At 41.1% G+C, this 21,360-nt stretch overlaps 1 protein-coding gene across 2 annotated transcripts in view; it reads left to right on the forward strand.

The window, feature by feature from the left end:
• Positions 1-19,865, forward strand: part of FOXA1 (forkhead box A1) — a 56,003-nt gene extending 36,138 nt beyond the window's left edge. Inside the window, exons 1-2 of one of the 2 annotated variants that reach the window (XM_068254022.1) lie at positions 15,128-15,535; positions 18,385-19,865. In XM_068254022.1, coding sequence (XP_068110123.1) covers positions 15,464-15,535; positions 18,385-19,617 — 1,305 coding nt within the window. In that variant the 5' untranslated portion in view covers positions 15,128-15,463 and the 3' untranslated portion in view covers positions 19,618-19,865. Of the gene's footprint in view, positions 1-15,127; positions 15,536-18,384 lie in introns of those variants that run through there. The other variant, XM_068254023.1, reaches the window with a different exon arrangement.
• Positions 19,866-21,360: the final 1,495 nt, after the last annotated feature.

Below are 21,360 nucleotides of genomic sequence, written 5' to 3' on the forward strand. Positions count from 1 at the left end.
ATAAGTATCTGCCCGTTTCTTGGTGAGCTTAGTGAGGGGTGACACTACAGAAGAGAATCCTTTAATAAATCTTCTATAATAGTTGGCGAAGCCTATGAATCTCTGGAGTGCCTTCAACCCCACGGGTTGTGGCCACTCCAGAACGGCAGAGACTTTTGCGGGGTCGATAGAAAGCCCAGAGATATAAATGATATACCCCAAAAATGGAACTTCAGACACTTCAAAGAGACATTTTTCTAACTTAGCATACAAGGAATGCTGCCTAAGTTTTTTCAACACAAACTTTACATGTTCCCTGTGTTCTGTCAGATTAGATGAGAAGATCAGTATATCATCCAAATATACCAGAACGAACCTCCCCAAGACTTCTCTGAACACCTCATTGATCAACTCCTGGAAGACAGCAGGAGCGTTACACAACCCGAAGGGCATGACAAGGTACTCATAGTGCCCGTCGGGTGTGTTAAATGCCGTCTTCCATTCGTCACCCTCCCTTATGCGTACCAGGTTGTATGCTCCTCTTAAATCGAGTTTAGAGAAGATATTTGCATTAGTCACCTGAGAGAACAAATCATCAATGAGAGGGAGTGGGTAACGATGTTTTACGGTAATCTTGTTCAATCCCCGATAATCGATACAAGGGCGAAGCCCACCATCCTTTTTCTGGACAAAAAAAGAACCCTGCTCCGGCCGGAGACTGAGAATGATGAATAAACCCTTTGGCTAGGTTTTCCTTAATGTAATCCCGCATAGCAAGTTTTTCAGGACCAGAAAGGTTATACAAATGACCTCTAGGGGGCATACATCCTGACTTTAACTCAATGGAGCAGTCAAAACTTCAGCGTGGGGGAAGTTTGTCTGCCGACTTGGGACAGAACACATCCGCAAATTCTGCATACTGACTTGGCACCCCCTCCACCTGAACCTTGGTGGCGCAAACAGCAATTTTCTCCATGCAATGATGATGACAAAAGGATGACTAGCTTAACAACTGGCCGGAACTTCAGTCAATCTGAGGAGAATGCTTTTGCAACCACGGCATCCCAAGGATCACAGTGGAGGTTGCCATTTGAAGCACGAAAAACTGTAATTTTTCTTTATGTAATACCCCTATATGACACAACAGTTCGGGAGTCTGGGAGAGAGGCTGTTTACACTGCAGAGGGGAATCATCCACTGCTGTCACCATAATCTGTCTGTCTAATGTGATTAGGGGAATCCCTAATTTCTTAACAAAATCATAGTCAATAAAATTGGCTGCAGAGCCCGAATCCACAAATGCTTGAGTGGAGAAAACTTGACCTTACCAGTTGATAGAACAGGGAAGGAGCAACCGATTATCTGTTAGAGGTAATGCTGGCCCGCCTAGGGTAGTACCTCTAACTACACCTAGGCGGCAGTTTTTCCCGACTTCTTAGGGCAATTCTGAACAACATGATCCTTTTCTGCACAGTATAAACAGAGTCTCTCTGAGACTCGTCTTCGGTTCTTCTCTACCTCTGACAATTTTGAATGTCCGACTTGCATCGGTTCATCCAGAGGAGGAGAAGGTGATTGAGAGACGTTAGGAACAGACCTCACAGAATATCTCCCACGAGTCTGCCTATGATAACGAATGCGGCGATCAATATTTACTGCCAATGCAATCGCTTCATCGACAGTTTTGAGCTCTGGATGAGCTAGCATGACATCAGAGACTGGGTCAGATAACCCCATTAAGAAACAATCCAATAAAGCAAACTGTCCCCATCTAGCCGACACAGCCCATTTTCTAAATTCTGCAGCATAAGTTTCCACTGTGTTACGTCCCTGTCTGAGGGTCCTTAGCTTCCTTTCAGCAGTGGCTGCAATATCGGGATCATCATATATGATAGCCATGGTCTTAAAAAACTCCTGAAATGAAGATAATGCTTCATGACCACTAGGAAGACTGTATGTCCATGTCTGTGAATCCCCTGATAATAGGGTTCTAGTGAGGGTCACCCTGTGACTCTCTGACCCTGAGGAAATGGGTCTCATCTCAAAGTAAGAAAGGCAACGATTTCTGAAATTCTGAAAATCAGATTTATGCCCTGAAAACTTTTCAGGAAGAGGCATTTTTAAATCTACAACTGAAGGGGACTGCACTGGTGCGGTTGCAGGCTGGAGGGTCTGTACAACTCCAGCCAGCTGGGTGATCTGAGTCTGTTGGGTATTGACCAGCGCGGTTAAATTATTCACCGCTGCGGTCAAGGCCCCAACTTGGCTACACAGTGCTTCCATAGACATTTGCGTCTGCTGTTCTGTAACGATATGTGTCAGCAAATAACAGAGTTCTGATTATTAGGTGATATGCAGTATCACCTATAATACAGATATATACCTGATTATATGGTGATCTGCAGAATCACCAATAATACAAGTATACCAGACAGCTAATGTGATAGCAAGTATAGTGCTTGGGGCAACAGTAGTACTGATAGGTTTTAGCTATACCTCACCAGAGGAGCTGGTGGGCACTAACAGTACAGAGCCTCTCACCAGAGGCAAGGGCCCTCTGCTGAGAGTAGAGTAGTCAGACCAACCGAGTTGGCAACAGACAGACAGATACAGTACCAAATCGGAAGGCAAAGGCAGGAAGGTATAAACAGGCGTCTCCTCTGACGTCAGCCGACCGGCCGGTCAGCTGATGTGCCTCCTCCCTGCATAAAGGTGACAAACCCATCCTCGGCGTGCTAGACGCCCGAGGCACGGATATATCACTAGGCAGGGAGATGGAGGCAGCTGCGGTGGTATCGCTGTTCACCGCAGCTGCCTCTTCTACGTTTGTTACAGACATCTTAACCCTGAGTGAGGACAGGTCTAATCTCCTCACCTGCATTTACAGTGGTTGCCTTAGCGGCAACCCTCGTTTGTGAGTATAACTTTCTCACATTTTATTGTACCATATTACCTTTCGCATACTACACTATACTTGGCTCTCGGTGTCTCTTTCTTATTTCGTACATTGGTGTACACCATTGTTTTTATTATTTTGTACCCCATGTTTGTTTCTTATTTTGTACTGCGCCACGGAATATGTTGGAACTTTATAAATCAATAAAAAACTCTCCCTCCTTGAACGTTAATAAGAGAAAAATATGAAAATGTTGACCAAGAAAATAAAAGGTTGCAATACCAATTATGATCACTAGATGATGCAGAGGCCTTGCTTACCATCTGTAAATTGCTGTATTACTGACAGTTAGTTTCCATCTCTTTGCCTTGTACTCATAAATGCCAGCTTCTATCCTACACTAACACTCTGAATCCTTGTGTATGGATAGGGTTCAACTGAGGCTAGACTTTACACTGAAAGTAACATTTTATATTATGGCACACATTTGGATATATATATTCATAAGATAAAGTTAATCTTTTTTTTTTATTCCATTTTTTTAAAATGTTCAAAAGTTAAACAATAATAATTATTAAAGAGGAACTGTGATAACATAATAAATAAAATTGCTTATTTTTTTGTACAATATTCATATACAGATTATTTAGTCAGCGTTTGCCCATTACAAAATGTTTCCTCACCCCGATTAACATTCTGAAATGTCACTAGTGGTGACATCTTTTGTTCTGTCAGGTGATCTGTACGGAATGTTCATTAAAGTGGACCCAAATTAAAAATACAAGATTTCAGAAATAAAATGTATTTTCTAAATTATAGTAATAAATAGCAGCCTTTTTTCAGCTGCATGATGACAAATATAAAATATTTTACATTTAGTGGAGAAACTCCTCCCTTCCTTTCAAATTGCCGGACAGAATCCGGCAAAATGCTGGAGTAGGTAGTGTCCAGCAATGGAGGAATTGCTAATGGCTGCCACCTGTATAACCCTTGTTATGCAAAGAGGAGGGTGAAAAGCATGCACTGAAATGCTCATAGGCTTGAAGGAGTGTTTATTTATCTTTGTATGTGTCAGAGTGCTGCAACTAAATATTTTGAATTAAAAAAATGTTTGGTTTGGGTCCGCTTTAACTGAGAGGTCTGTGTACCGAGGGAGATATTGCTTACTTGGCAGTTGGAAACAGCTGTTATTTCCCACAATTAAACAAGGTTCACAGACAGCAAACTGACAGGACCTAGGTTCTGACATCACACTGTGGGAGGGGTTTCACCACCATATCAGCCATACAGAGCCCCCTGATGATCTATTTGAGAAAAGGTAAAGATTTCTCATGGGAAAGGGAGTATCATCTACTGATTGGAATGAAGTGCAATCTTGGGTTAAAGTTCCTCTTTAACTACCTAAAGACCGCTCCACGCCCATGGGCGTGGCCACGGCGGCAGCCCCAGGGCCACCTAACGCCAATTGGCATCATGTCCTGGGGCTGCAGTTTGCAGGAGATCGCGCGCAGGGTGCACGCGCATCTCCTGCTCGGGGGGCGGAGCTCCGTACCTCCTTCAGTCTCCGAGAGGCAATCGCCGCTCGGGAGTCTGTTAGGCGGCGTACCCGCCGTCTATTTACATGTGCAGCACTGCGATCTGCAGCAGCGCTGTACTGGGGCACTTGAGAACGATCGGCTCTCATAGGCAGAAGCCTATGACAGCCGATCGCCATGATTGGCTGGCTGGGGGGAGTGAGGGGTTTTGAAAACAAACAAAACAAAGAAATAGTCAAAAATAAGACAACAATAAAGAAATAAATATTTATGAAAAAATAAACAAACACTGGGGGGCGATTAGACCCCACCAACAGAGAGCTCTGTTGGTGGGGAGAAAAGGGGGGGGGGGTCACTTGTGTGCTGTGTTGTGCGGCCCTGCAGCTTGGCCTTCAAGGATACCCGAAGTGACATGTGGCATGATGAGATAGACATGGGTATGTACAGTGCCTAGCACACAAATAACTATGCTGTGTTCCTTTTTTTCTTTCTCTGCCTGAAAAAGTTACATTTATCAGGTATGTAAGTGGCTGACTCAGTCCTGACTCAGACAGGAAGTGACTACAGTGTGACCCTCACTGATAAGAAATTCCACAGTTTATCTCTTTCTTGCTCTCAGAAGCCATTTTCTGCTAGGAAAGTGTTTTATAGTTTGAATTTATTATCAGTGAGGGTCATACCATAGTCACTTCTTGTCAGGACTGAGTCAGCCACTTACATACCTGATATTTAACTCTTTCAGACAGAGAAAGAAAAAAAGGAACACAGCATAGTTACTTGTGTGCTAGGTACTGTACATACCTATGTCTATCTCATCATGTCACATGTCAGTTCGGGTATCCTTTAAAGCTGCTGCAGTGGCCATTTTACTAAAAAAAAGGCCTGGTCTTTAGGGGGGGGGGGGGTTACTACTGTGGTCCTCAAGTGGTTAAGCATATAAATCACTTGCCCATAACTTTCAGATGACACTCAGCTAAGATAAAACAAAATAATAATTATTCTTACTATTATTGTCAATTTGCCACCTTTCTGGCTCTAAATTATGGGAAACCAAACATTCATACCAGTATTTATTTATTTTGTTATTTAACTCTTTTGTAACATCACATGGGCATGCCAAATACTGTTAGATTTATTAATAGAGCTCTCTACAATTACAAGAAACATTAGGGAGATAACCCTGCCTTATGCATTTACAGGCAGAATCCAACAAAAATATTTACATTTAAAATATTACAAAAATTGTTTTGGGGATTTTCTTTCCTACAAATGTATTATGTCCAATGCATCTTTTGTTTAGTTTAACAACAAAAGTCATTCCTTGGGTAGCTGCTATTTTGGTTAGTAGGCTTTAGACCTCAGGAGTCAGCCAAATAATGTTTTTGCAATACAACTTGAGGTGTACTATTAGAAATGATATTGATGTGATAAGGATCTATAAATAGACATGCAAAGCAAGAGTCCTCTACAGGTGTCCTTTTCAGTCACATAATGTACGGTAAGTCTAATAACAATAACTGTTACTGGGCTGGCTGCTCCACTGACAATTCTTAGAAATGTATGTTATGAAGAGGACTGTATGGACAACTTACCTTTACCTGTAAGGGTTTTGGCATGACACTATGTAAAATATAGCAGCTATCAAGAAACTTCACATGTTTAGTGTAATTATGTATAAACTAGTAGACCCAAGCCCGCCGCGTGCGCGCGCCACCCGCCGGCACGCGCGACTGCCACACAGCTGGCCGCGCGCTCACCCGCCGCACATCCGCCCGCCCGCTCGGTTCCCGGGTCCCGTCCTCCGGGCTCTGTGAGGCTGGGTCCGTGCTGCGCACATGCGCAGTAGCAAAAAGCACGGACAACGCTGCACAGAGACAGGAGGCACACACAGGGACATAGGGGTTTATTATATAGGATAGGATTACATGACAATCTGACCCATATTGCAGAATAGTTGAATTATGGCTCTAAAATTAAAGAGGACCTGAACTCTTGCACGGGACACAAGGAAAACATAACAGAAATGCACCCTGTATGTATTTAAAGAGTTTAGCCTGTGTAATTCACCCTCATTTGTGTCCAATTACTAGTTGTAATTTAATAACCTACCCCCCCCTCCCCTGGTGTCACATGACTGCCTATGGCTAATAAGCAGATAAGCCCATTTGAAAGCACAGTCTGTACACAATATGTCTGCTTCCATGAATCAGGAAGTAGAAACTGTGCAGATTTATTTTAAGATTTGTATCAGCTGTAACAAAGAAGTGTTTTTTTTGTTTAAAGGTTTTATGCTGCTGTGTATGTTTAAGAGAAAAGAGGACGTTCTGAGTTCAGGTCCAATGTCACTGCCATTGTTCATTAAAGTAGCACTATTGTGTACATGTATACACATGTGTATGAAGCTCATTTCTCCCAGACTGTTCTCCTGTGTTCCTGTCCCTTACAGTAGGCTGTAACAGTCTGAGACATCGAACAGTTTTTAGGCTAGTCTATCTCCACAGGGGGGATTCTCTGGTTTTTATTTTATTTTCAAAAGCACTTATTGTAACACTATTTGCTCAGTTCAACTAATAAAATAACATGCAAGCAAATAGGGAGGCTGGTCGGCATCTTATAGAGTGCTTTTGTAAAAAATAAAGAAAATACAGAGAATCCCTGAAGAGGAGACAGACTAGTCCAAAACATGTCAGATCTGTTAATTTGTTACTGCTTACTGTAGGTGACAGCAACATAACAGAAAGGTAATTGCATTTTAGAAATGTACTTCTTATAAGTTACAAATGTATTTATAATTTTTACAATTTTAAATGTGTCCTTTTTAGAACTAATTTTCTAGAAGTCCTCTGGGATTTCTGAAGTGCTGGAATATCTCCAGAGAGTTGATAAGATGTGCAGACATAAGGAAACATTTTAGAAGCAACAGCGCCATTGTAAAGAAAGGATCAGTAGTGCTCAGGGTAACCAATGCACTGTGTACTCACAACTTATTCTGCACATACTGAAGCGGATATGGCAATATCTTATAATTAACAGTCTATCAGCAGCACACAATGACTGATATATGCTCTTCAACACTTAAAGGGGAGCTGTAGTGAAAATAACATGATGAATAAAATTGCTTATTTTTACAATATTCATTGATGAATTATTTAGTCATTGTTTGTCCATTGTAAAATCTTCCCGCACCCCGATTTGCATTCTGAAATGTATCATTGGTGGTGACATCTTTAGTTCTGCCAGGTGATCTGTACGAAATGTTCATTTACTGAGAGTTCTATGCACAGAGGGAGATATTGCTTGCTTGGCAGTTGGAAAAAGACATTATTTCCCACAATGCAATAAGGTTTACAGACGGTGTTGTGTCTGATTACGCTGCCTGTGGGTTTGCGCTGCCCCGCATGCGCAGTAGGAGACTGTGCGGCCACATTTCCTATAGAATAATGCTGCTGATGGTAAAATACTAAATATCTCTGCTTGTAAACATCCTACACTCCCCAAATTTTCAGGGTAGGGAGGGGAACCTCCCCAATTACCTCTATGCCAAATTGCAGCCCCCGAGACCCACTGGTTCCCGAGATAGGTTTCTCTAATCTATCTCCTGAACCAGTGGGGCCCGGGGGCTGCAATTTGGCATAGAGGTCGTTCGGGGGATCCTCTCCATACCATGAAAATTTGACAAGTGTATGATGTGTGGAAGCAGAGATATTTATTATTTTATCATCAGCAGCATAATTAACTTCACACCGAGCATGCGTGCTACTCAGTGTGGAGGGGAGCTTCCGGGCAGCGCAATCAGACATTACAACGGCAAACTGTCAGGACTATGGTCACGACATCACACTGTGGTAGGGTTTATCCACAATTTAAGCCATACAGACCCCCCTGATGATCTATTCGAAAAAAGGTAACGATTTCTCGTGGTAAAGGGGATATCAGCTAGTGATTGGGATGAAGTTCAATCCTTGGTTAAATTTCCTTTTAAGGACATTATCTACATAACGCTGTTATTTTAAAAACTAACACTTAAAGCTTTGTTATAGAAAATAATCACTGACATGCTAATTTTTAAATGTCAAGTTTTGTTGCAATTTGTATGCAGAGAAATTGCATTAAGTCAGAAATATTAGCATTTTATCTAATATATAATTTGTTACTATAGGTGGGGCTGCTTTCCTTAAGGCTAATTTCACACCAGGACGTTGCGTTAGAGGGGGCGTTAAGGTCGCATAACGTCCCCCTAACGGAACGCCTGGTGGTGCTAGATCTGGACGTCAGAGTGAGCAGCGTTGTGCAGCTCACTCTGGCGTCAGTGATGCCGTGATGCGCACTCTTGTGCGCATGCGGCGTCACGTGGCCCCGCCGGCCAATCGCCGCACAGAGCGGCTGCTCAGGGGAAGTAAACACTGCACGTCATAACGTGCAGTGCATATTAATAAGCCATGTGCCTGGCCGCTCTCCGCTCCTCCCCAACATTTCTGAGCATGTGCAAGCAGTCTAACGCGGCTCAGCCGCGTCCAAAGTACTGCATGCAGTACGTTGTCTTGTGACGCAGCGTTATAATGTAACGCAATGTCCGCACTGTGAACAGCCCCATTGATTTTTCATTACTGTGCGGTGGGCTGCGTTACAGGCTGCTCTAACGTGCGCCTGTAACGTCCCACTGTGAAACCAGCCTAAATGACAGTTCTTCTGTAATAATAGTATAATAATAGTACACACTAATGAATACGATAGTGAAATTGACATATTCAATTTTTGGAAGCCAAAATCATCACATCCTGATGTTTTGTTTGGCCAAGAAAGTAAAAAAAAAAAATATTGAGTTAACCACAAGCAGTGTCACACATGAAGAGTAAACACAGCAATTATTTTTTTATTATTTCTTTTTTTACTCTTTGGAGAACTTAAAACTGCTTTGCATGAGAAGGTCCAAAATATAATGTAAAAATAGCAGCACATTACAAAGAAAGATGTAGTGTCACTGAGGAGGAAATACAATGCCCCTGATATCAGCACACATTTTTCTGGCTCACTCAGACAGTAGTACAGCTGTATAATCAGTTTAAAACTGCCAATTAGGTAATAAAATAGATTTGAAGAAAATCTTTCATATACACAGGGACACTTGAGCATGCAGCAATTCAATAATGAAGTAACATTTTTAAGGTTCTTTATCTGAACAAAATTCTGAACTCCCTGGCTGTTTTCAGACTAGATATTGTAGCCCAACATGCAGATCACAGTCAAGTGATCAATATATTTGTATGTTTCTTGTTCAATATACAGTGCAGAGCATTATAGAAAATGTGTTGGTGCTAAATAAATGCATACTAATAATAATAGCAATAGGAAAGGATGGTGTCTATCTTGTTGGAAAACAATGACTGGCTAATGAAAGTCAAACCTGACAAGCTACTTTTGAGATGGGTCAGGGATGATAGATCTGGTTAAGCTGCAGTGCTGGCCACAAAGAGTTAAAATGTCAAGTGGTGGTGGGTGGGGTCACTTCATCTGTGATCACTCCTTTTTGACTTTTTTGTGTGTGAGTGATGATGGGATAGGGGAGGAGTCAGTACAGGTTTCTCTCCAGTAAAATTGCACCATCATCTCAACAGGAAATGAGGCAGCCAAATGTTTTAAATGTCTGTATTGCAAGAAGTACAGATAATGCACAAATGATTGTGATTTGCTATTTGAATTTTAACTTTTGGATTGCCTGGTTAGCATCCGTATTACTTGTTTACCAGATACAAATAAATAATTGATTTTTGATTTTATGCTGGACAGTTACTCTTTTAAAAAAAAAAAAACAACTTTGGTTTTGTTATCAAAGGTGCCCATTAATTGCACAATTTTTTAATCAGATGCGATCTTTTGACACAATATAAAATGATTCTGTGGTCGATTGGATCATAACATTTAATCTATCCAAATGTTGGATTTTATGATCAAATCAGAAGAGAGAAAATGGACCAGTTTATGGCAACAATCGATGACTACCTTCAGATTACTTTTGATCATAAAAAAACGCGTTAAAAGATCGCATCTGATGAAAATATTATACCATTGATGGGCACTTTAACAATCTTTTCCTTAGATTTACTTAATAGATTTTAAGAAACCTGTCCATTTAAACAAGAAAGAAAGACCCTAGAAGTTAGGTGTTCAAATTGTATACTACCCCACCTCTTGTGTCCTCCCTATTGCTTAAGACCTCTTTCACAGTGCGACGTTAAAGTGACACGTTAAAACAACATTTAACGCAGAATAACTCACTGCAATGAAAAATCAATGCCCCATTCACAGTGCACACGTTGCGTTGGTGTCTAACGCTGCACGTTAAGTGAGAGTACTGCATGCAGTGCGTTATACACGTTATTAGCTGCGTTGAACTGTTTGCACATGCTCAGTAATGACTTAGAAACATACTTTTCATTGCCTGTATGCTCTACTGTATGTGACCGTAATGGGGCATTAAGTTGTGTTGCGACTTTTTTGGGGCATTGCGTTGTAATTTGCGTTGCGACTTTAATGTCGCATCAAACCGCAACATCCAACTGTGAAAGAGGCCTTATGGTGTAAGCTTGAAAAGGGCAGGGCTCTCTCACCATTTGGTGTCTTGGAATCTGCATTTGGTTCATCATGTTACATTTGTCACTGTAATGACCAGATCTACCAATTCTGTATTAAGTACCAATGTCTGTATTTTGTGTATACCATTGTTTATATTATTATGTACCCCATGTTTGTTTCTTACTCTGTGCAGTGCCGCCAAATATGTTGGTGCTTTATAAATCAATAATAATAATAAATACAAATAGATAGATAGACCCTGTAACCTAAAAAATATACAAACTAAGATTCTAATACAGGCATGATCTTATACAAGAATAAATCTTCTCTAGTCCTGCAATCCTGCGATTCCTAAGATCAGATTCAGAAATTCCACCTTATCCTCACCGGATGGAAACTGAGCACATTACTTTTGCAAGCAAGCTGGAATTATTAGCATGTTGCTAAGCATGTCTACTGAGCATGGGTGGGAGGGCTGGTACAGCTCTTATCAAATTACCCCCTGTACCCCAAGACCTCTAACTGGTAACACTGAGGTGTAGTGCTTTTTGAACCTCTATACAACTCAAACACACAGTCATATTTTACTTTTATCATTCGCTTCATGCTATTGGATATCGGAAGGGACACCCAATAATTGATGAGACTTTCTGAATAAAACCTTAAGTTTAGTTGTAAGTTGGAAAGGGGCAAAATCTCTTTCAGGTTTTTTGTTGCCACATGTGTCTCTGCTGGAGAGAATGTCTTTCATTTCCTGTAATGATTCAAAGTAGTGTTAATCTCTCCAGTAGGGGGACACAGACACCACTAAAGAAAATTTGTGGGAGGAGTTAACACCTCTATCAGGCCTTGGTGACACCTGGAACTTCTACTGAAGGCCTAGGTGTCTCTGCAACAGGAAGTTCTCCCAAATGTGTTCCTTTCCTATTCTAAACAAAGTAAAAAAAAACACACACACCGAAAAAGAATACATTTTACTATATCACGACAATTTATAAAGAGGAACTGTAATGAAAATAACCTAATGAATAAAAGTCCTCATTTTTACAATATCCATTTATCTCCTATTTTAAAATCTTTCCTCACCTCAATTTACATTCTGAAGTTTATCACTGGTGGTTCCAGGCCTTAGTCCTGTCAGGTTTACTGAGAGTGCTAAAACCAGTACAATATATATATACCTGGTCTCCCAGAATGCTCTGGGAGGGGAATTATGCATAGCTAAACAGCCTGGGCTACACATCCTAGATATAGGAAGTGTTTCTGATGCTGAACCAAGGAGGATTGACACAAAAGTGAGTATCCTGAATAATTTATTGCATTCTACTTTATGTCACTGCAGTGCCTCTTTAAGCTCTCCGAGTTTGAAATAAGCACAGATTTGTCTTTATTTCACTGTCCTAATAGAAAAGGTTAAACCAGCTCCCATTATTGGATTTACGCATGCAGTGGTGGTGTTGGCAGCGGTGCAACAGTTAACTACAAATACACAGAAGCTATATTTCCATTACAACCTTCAGTTCTCAGGCACATTAAAACATAACTAAAGCACTCATACTGTTTCGGTTAGCATTAACTCCATGGATGCCAGAGTGTGTTGAGCTTTACAGTGTTTTGCAGGCCCCTATGGCAGTGAAGGAGTGGTTACTGGAAAATCTACAATTATAATATTCACAAGTCAAAAGCCATCTCCACTTGCATAAATAGCATTCAGCACTGCTGAATTATCTCAACAAAATAATTCTTGCCCCTTCTCTAACAAAGCAGGGAAGGGGTTAAGAGATTTATGGTGGTTATCCTGTTAACATTTAACTAGGGCTTCTGCAGGCTTGTCTGATTTTAAAATGCTTATTCCTAAGAACACCATCAGAGGGTTTTTTTTTTCTTTCCCTCTCCTTGCTGCACAAGTGCTCAGCCTGCTTCCCCCAGGAGACCAGTCCAGCATAATATTAAAAAGAATCCACATGTATAGTGCTTGTATAGTGTGGTACTGACATCAGTAGCCAGCCTAGCGCTCTAGTGCTTTATATAAGCAAGGAGGAGAGCTGGGGAACCTTCTACAAGGAAACCAACAGGAAAAATGTCAACTGCCTTGATTCTTCCCATTTAGGCAAGAGTGAGCAAAATATATATATAGAGAGAGAAGAGGTGATCATTATGGTCAGAGTACCTCATCGCTAAAGTCAGAATCTGTCACAGCTACTTATGTCACCTGTGCACACAGACAAATAAGTGTGGATTGTGCTAAAGGCTGTCATTATTACGGTATTTGGACAATAAAATCAACATTTGGTAAGAAAGAAGAAGAGGGTGAATATATATATATAAAATATATATATATATATATATATAATATCTATCTATCTATCTATATATATATATATATATATTACGTTTTCAATTGAGAGGCACTAAAAATAACAAAGGTTTTACCCAGTTAAGAGCATAGTGTTTAACTAAAAAAATCACAAATAAAATAGACTGAACAGATGAACTGACTTTGTAGCGTATTGACAGTCAGTTTATATTTCTAAACAGAATCTGCCTGTCTGGCTACACCAAGAATTCGTTTCCACAGCACTGCGGTGATTAAACTATGAGTTATTTAATGAAATTTGCGTCCATGATTAGCCTATATCCCCTCCTGAAACGGAAAGTGAAACAGCAGATGTGCGTCCACAAATACATAATTGTGTCATTAAGTCAATGGTGTAAATTGTACAATAAGCAGACAGCTGTCGCGCCCGCAGTGATGGGAGAATGCAAATCTGCTGCATGTGCACCTCTGTTTTATGCATGACGATTTGCATGTCATGAGAGTGTGGCTGTCCAGATAGTGGTGTGTGTCTATTCAGGGCACATATTTGAAGTTCATATTTGTGTTTTGCCTGTTTGTAGACGTGTTTACCCTCTACTCAGACTTAACTTCATCGGAGTCTGAGCTGCAAAGCAAGTGTCTCCCCAGCTACTGGGCAATGCTGGCTGTGCTGGTACATGTAGTCCGGAAGGTTTACTTTTATCTATCTATAAAATGTATCACATCAATTAGAAACAAACCGGAATTATGATGCGTAACCTAATTTATGTTTGAGGAATGAGTCCTGGATGGTCCGGGAGAGTTTGAAAACAATCTAGACATAAATAAATAAATAAATAAATCTATAAGGTCAATAGAAGGCCAGATTAGCATAGGAGATACAAGCAGCTTCCAATTTCAACATTTGTTTATTAAATATCAATGCAGCCTAACAGTTTGTACATGAGAAACTAGACTGTTCATTCTAAAGCATATGTCACATTTATTTATGTCATGGCATAAGCTGTAAGATAAATGGCTATCATTTATTCCATTTTGTATTGTATATAAAGGACCACTATCGAAAAATAAAATACATATAAACACATACAAGTAAGAAATATGTTTCTTGCAGAGTAAAATGAGCTATAAAGTCCTTCTCTTTCATGTTGCTGTCACTTACAGTAGTAAGTAGAAGTGTGACAGGTTTTTGACTAGTCCATCTCTTCATGGGGGATTCTCAGCATTTTATTTATTTACAAAAGCACTCCCTGAAAAGGATCTATACAAAGATGCACCCCCCATGAAGAGAAAATGGCCTAGCCCAACACCTATCAGTTCTGTAAGATTTCTACTACCTACTGTAAGCAACAGCAACATAGGAGAAAAGTCATTTATAGTACATTTTATTCTGGGAGAATTGTACTTTTTACATATGTGTTTTTATGTATTTTAATTTAAAAAAATTGCTACAATGATCCTTTAATGCACAATGTCAAAAAAAAGTTTGTAGAGGCAAATAAATCAATAAACGTGAATATGAACATTATTTCTGCTATATTTTGGTTCCAAGGCCAAAATAGCCATAATGTTATTATTATTTACAGCATTATTGTTTAGACCAGTAAATAGCTGACATAAGTTTGCAAAGGAGCAGAAGTCCCCCAGTTTCCTATAGACCGTCTGCCTATGTTCCATAGCTGAGGTTAGGCTATGCTGAGTATAACAGGCAGAAGGAGGCTGCTCCTTGCCTCCCACTCACTATTGGTTTGCTATCAGTGGTGGGATGGGTCACCTACATGCACATTTGTATACCTGGGGACGCCCTGCCAGGGAACTTTGTGCAGTCAGTGTGCTCTGCTGCCATGGGCGCAAGGCAGGTGTAGCTGCAGGCGGTGTGTGATTGCCTATAAGGTGCCTTGTGCTGGCTGCGAATGGAGAGAAGTGGCTGAGCAGGGAGGGAGTGGAGAAGAGGAGGGGAGACAAGGAAGAGGGAAGTGCCTCTCCTACTTCACTAAGATCCACATCAGCTCACTGAGCGCTCTCCCAGTTCCCCTCCTGCTGCTGTTTGATTTAGGGGGCACCGTGCTGCATTCCCCCATCCATCCATCCATCGCCTCTTCTGACCCCACCACTCCTGGGACTAGTGGGCTGGATGTTTCACTCGGGCACTTGGGATCCAGGATGTTAGGAATCGTTAAAATGGAAGGACATGAGACTACAGACTGGAGCAGCTACTACCAGGAGACTCCAGAGGTAAGAGGGACTTTCCTAAACCCCCCGGAGTCATTTTTGGAGACTGGCGCTTCAGACCCCACAAAGAGAAAAGTTGCCAGAAAGTCATTACCTGAGGCTGGAAGTTCCTTCCTTGATCGCTGAAGGTCTGGTGATGGTTGTTAGAGGTGTTTAGGAAGGTAGAAGTAGCATGGGGAGGAAAAGTACGTTACATGGAGGGTAGTGCCAACCTGAGATCGCTATACAGACGGAACCTCAGGGCAGCTCGGTCCTGTAAGTCTCTGGGGGGCACACCTTGGGTGGGTTTATCTTAACCTATTTTTATGGTAACCGGAGGAAAGGAGCAATTACCAAGAGCACCCGTCACGATCACAGCTGAAATCTGAATGATTGCCCCCTATTATTTTGACCACTTTTGATCCACTTTTCTTTGCAGTGAAGTAGGTAAATCAATTCAGTGGGCTATAGTTAACCACTTTCAAAGCATTTAACTGAATCAACCTCTTCTATTAGATCGGGTATGGTTTGAGTACATCTATATATTCACCTTTTCGCCCATTTCCACTAAAAGAGTGACTATTTCTCAAGGCCTTACTTCCTGCAGCACTGCAGGTTGTCTACTCAGTAATAAGTTAATAAGTTAATGTTGACAGGTGACCGGGGACCGAACCGGGTGGCCCCATTTAGAAAATAATAAGTCACCCGCTATCTGCAGCTGTCATGCCCTAGAGTGCCACAGAGTGCCAGGGCTACATGCTGGCAGGTAAGTGTGCTTATAGCCTCCTCCTGCTCCCACAAGGTGTTTGCCTAATCGCATAGGGCTCATATGTCACGCTGCATTTTAACTCATAATTTTATGCCTGGGGATAATCCGATTAAACTAACAGACTATTCCAACGTCGTCTATGTGATCAAACTTCAGGCTTTCTCCTGTAACTTCAAACTTTGTTTTGTGTTTTTAGTTTATAATTTAGATGATATGTGAGGTCTTTGGTGGCAAGTCAAATGGGCCTGACTCCTAGGGACCCGACGAGATAGATTTTCAGCACTGTATTATATTTTATAGTACCACCTGCCAACATCTGTCTGTTTGATGATCTGCTGGGGGTCTAAACTTTATCGAAGGATGGTAACCAACATTATAACATGCCAATACAATCTTCTCAGTGACCCACCTAGCTGATTTGGCATTTCAGAACTATTGTCCCCTATATATTGATTCAATGGAAATTTGACTTCGGTATTTATTGCGATTGGTGGGGAGGTAGACAGCTGTGCGCCAAACTGAACAATGCCCAGTGAACATGTATGTGAAGTTTGGAGATTACATTGTAGGCTGTGGTTGTAGTTTACAATGGAACATTTTTAGTGTCTGTCCCATTGTTTGTAGTGCGCTGGAGGTGGCAGCCAGGTAACTGGATATACTCACCTCTCGGGAGGAATGCAGCAACTTGGGCGTTCAGTTTAATTTGGTTGTCACAATGGAAATAGGTTGTAGTGCGGGGAGTGGAGATATAGTCAGTGCTGATGCACCTGTGTGCTGTGATAGATCCTTTGAGGGGCTCAATCAGCCCCTCAAAAAGACAATCAGCCCGGGTGATTTATGAAAATAGATAAGGTGAAACAAAAGCACGTCTGTATCCCGAAGCAACCAATAAGCTTTTTGCTGGAAAATGAAACAAGGATTTCACTGGTTGCCCTGAGCAACTTCTCCCTCTCCTCCGCTGCTGCCCTTGGACCACTTTTGGAAATCCACAATTTATCTTAAACTTTTTAAAAAGCCGATGATGCTATTCATCAGTATTTCCTTTATGTCATTTACATAAAGTATTATACATAACCTTCCTCTTTGTAAATCAGGTTGTGTTTTCATTGCATTGTTGTAGAAATTTATACAACGCTATGTTTAGTCTGACTCTCTGCCACCTATTGTCTCGGGTCAACAATAAAACTGCTCTCCTTTGGGGGCGATCCAAAGGATTAGAATAGGTAGTTTGGTTTATGGAATGAATGGCAAAGATCCAGACATATCGGGGAGGTCATCAAACCCCAAATTATAGCTGGTTATATAAAAACACAATTTTGCCTGGTCAGTATGACAAAAAATAATTTTACTAAATCATCAATCGTTTTTACTTTAAACTGAAGCCCAACTTTATAGAACTGTGAGGGATGGAAGCTGATAAATAATCCGTTTTTACTCTATTGTAGATAAGTTCGGCTTGATTCCATGTTGCTGAAATTATGCAAATACCCGTCAGGTTTTCAAGTAATAATTTTCAAAAAAAAAGTTTGTAAAATTAGAGGTGTGTAAGCATGGAATTGTCTTTTTGAATAGTTTTAATTCGGAGATATGTAGTAATAATAATAATATAACAGTAGAATCCCTTTATAGTAAACTCCAAGGGACCAGAAAAAGTAGCTTACTATATCAGAATTGGTCATATAGTGTATATTTACACAGACGCATCTGCTGGAGCCTGAGGACTGAGTTGACTATATTCGAGTTACCATAACAAAATCCTACTGTATTATTATTATTATTATTCCTCTCTGTAGAACTGTATATCAAGCGGCCACTGGCTCCCTTGCTGGGCCGTGGTTGAACAAAACCTACTATAATCTTCTTTGTAATTCATTCGATATATATGTCAACAGCTCACACATTATCAATTAAATAAGTCCACTTGCTGTGCCAGACAGTCCCAGACAGACAGTTAGCAATTAACAGTTCTTTGAGAAGCATTAAAAACTGTCCCTTTGGTAAAATGAAAATGTATATACATATATTGTGAATTTATAGGTGTAGATTGTGGATATGCAGTATATGTGTAGATTATGGATAGACATTCATTCTTGTGTTTCCACAGGCTTATTCGTCCGTCCAAGTCAACAACATGCCTCAAGGACTGACCCCAATGAACAGCTACATGACCATGAACACCATGAGCTCCAGCAACAACCTCACCCCAGCCTCCTTCAACATGTCCTATGCTAATTCCGGGCTAGCGGCAGGCCTGAGCCCCAGCGGCATGTCGGGCATGGGTGGCGCCGGCTCCGCGTCGGCAATGAACGGTATGGCATCTGGAGTGGCATCCATGGGCAGCGCCCTCAGCCCCGGCAGCATGAATGCCATGTCAGCCCAGCAAGCTTCCATGAACAGCCTGAGCCCCTATTCCAGCATGAACTCGGGGATGAGCCCCATGGCTTATGCCCCTTCCAACATAAACAGGACCAGAGACACTAAAACCTTCAGAAGAAGTTACCCCCACGCCAAGCCCCCCTACTCATACATCTCCCTGATCACCATGGCCATCCAGCAGGCCCCCAGCAAGATGCTGACCCTCAGCGAGATCTACCAGTGGATCATGGACCTTTTCCCTTATTACAGGCAGAACCAGCAGAGGTGGCAGAACTCCATCAGGCACTCGCTGTCCTTCAATGATTGCTTTGTGAAGGTGGCCAGGTCCCCGGACAAGCCTGGCAAAGGCTCTTACTGGACTTTGCACCCAGACTCTGGGAATATGTTTGAAAATGGCTGCTACCTGCGCAGGCAGAAACGCTTTAAGTGCGAGAAACAGTTGCAGCAAGCGGGCAAAGGGGGACAAGACAACAGGAAAGAGCACTCAGGTCCCTCGTCCCCCATACATCGAGTGCATGGCAAGTCCAGCCAGATGGACAGTAACTCCTCCATGTCCAACCCGTCCAGCAGCCCGCAGTCCTTGGACCACAATGGCTCTGGTGCTGCTGACATGAAGCCTCAGGTGGCACCAAGTGGTGGCCCATCTCCCTTGTCTTCTCACTCGGCTCACACTTCTCACTCTTTGGTCCACGAGTCTCATCTCCACCTGAAAGGCGACCCCCATTATCCCTTCAACCACCCCTTCTCCATCACCAACCTGATCTCCTCTGAGCAGCAGCACAAACTGGACTTCAAAGCTTATGAGCAGGCTCTGCAGCAGTATTCTTCCTATGGAGGTGGCCTTCCGGCAATGCCCCTTGGCAGCACGTCTATGCCCGGGAGAGGGACTATAGAGCCATCAGCACTAGAGCCAACTTACTACCAAGGGGTCTATTCCAGACCGGTCCTAAACACGTCATAATGGGACTCTTTATCCATCTCAACTGGTCGTCCACCGTTGTGGAACAAACATTCCCCCCAATGTAAAAAAAACTGACTGTTACCTACCGTATTACAAGCGAGGGAAATGTTATTTTATAAAAAAACAAAATGCAAAGGGGAGTCTGTGCAGACGAGGAGATCTTTCATTCAATGTAATATACAAACAAAAGCACAAAGGTCAACTAAGCTGCAGAGGAGTGTATTTAAATAAACTGTCTATTGTGTATATATTGCTATATGTTTATCATTGCCTAGGCAAGTTTACAAGTTGGGGGGGGGGGGGGGGGCAGTAAGAAAATGAAATCAGTGGAAGTAAAGCAAGTTATACTTTTTTATATACTCCAGATTCGTGAAGGACGGTTGTGCTGTGAAAATAAGGTTACAATTCTATTTTCTCTAATGTCACTGCGCTGACATAGACTGGTGGGCTGTTGTTACTTATAAAACAAAACAAAAACATATCGGGACACACAGAAAAAAAAGAAAATTCGGAAGCCCCTCAGTGGCGGTATAAAATAACCCATATTTTTGATTCAGCGTACTATACGATTTTTTTCAAAAACATTTTTTTATTTCCGATAGTGTTAAATAAGAAATATAGGTCATTTCAGTTAAGATTTCAAAGTGGCTTTTTTGTCTGTTTCTGCTAGGGTCATACCCTCTCCCTCTAGTCCCTTTTACCTAATTTAAAGCAGGCAGTCTCAATCACCCGGGATGAGCAGGGCATGGGGGTCTTTTCTGTGTCTTCATATTTTGTATCATTTTTTTTTTAAGTCCCCCCTCCCTCTTCCTGTATATCCGTAATTTATTGCATGGTACCCCCGCTTCTGGTTTCTTATGAGAAAAAAAAGGTTTTCAATAATGACTTGATAAAAAAAATTGCAAATGGTTGCAAAATGAATTTAATTTTATAAATGTAATTGTAATTGAAAATATTTTGATTTTTAAAAAGAAAAAAAAAATAAAACGAAAAAAGATTTCACACTTGACAGAGGAGTGTTTTTGGTGTAAGTTTTCCCCGTCGTCTATTTTTTTTCCATTTAGTTAGTGTAGCTGGCTACGGTACGGAAGAATATACACATATAACTATTACAAACGTTATTATTATTATTATTAGTATTTTTTTTCTTGAGTAATGTATACGCTACCCCATAATGAATACTGCTGAAATTGAGTAGCTACTATATAAATCCTCTTGATGGCTGGGCAAACTGGGCTTCTGCTGGCGGGGTGGGGGTGGATTTAAAAATTACACTATATATTGTAGACAACCCTGCGAATATATATATAACAATCAGAATCCCTTTACAGTAAACTTCAAAGGACCTGGCCAAGTAGTTTACTATATACAAATTGGCCATAAATTGTACATCTATATAGAGAGGTATTTGCTGGGACCTGGTGATTCAGATTACCAGAGCCAGAGTTTCACTATATCAGAGTTCACTAGTACAAAATTCTAATATATATATATATATATATATATATATATATATATATATATATATATATATATATATATATACACATACAGATAAGTTAATTGGTATCCCCTAAATTGGCCCTAGACTATGATGGACACATGAATATGATAGGGATTACATTATGAGCTGCTCTGAGAGACAGTGAGTGACAAGACTATATATACTCTGTACAACGCTGTGGATGTCGGCACTATATACATACATAATAATAATACTAATACTACTACTACTAATATTAA

Source organism: Hyperolius riggenbachi, chromosome 9 (genome assembly GCF_040937935.1).
Source record: "Hyperolius riggenbachi isolate aHypRig1 chromosome 9, aHypRig1.pri, whole genome shotgun sequence".
Classification (NCBI taxonomy): domain Eukaryota; kingdom Metazoa; phylum Chordata; class Amphibia; order Anura; family Hyperoliidae; genus Hyperolius; species Hyperolius riggenbachi.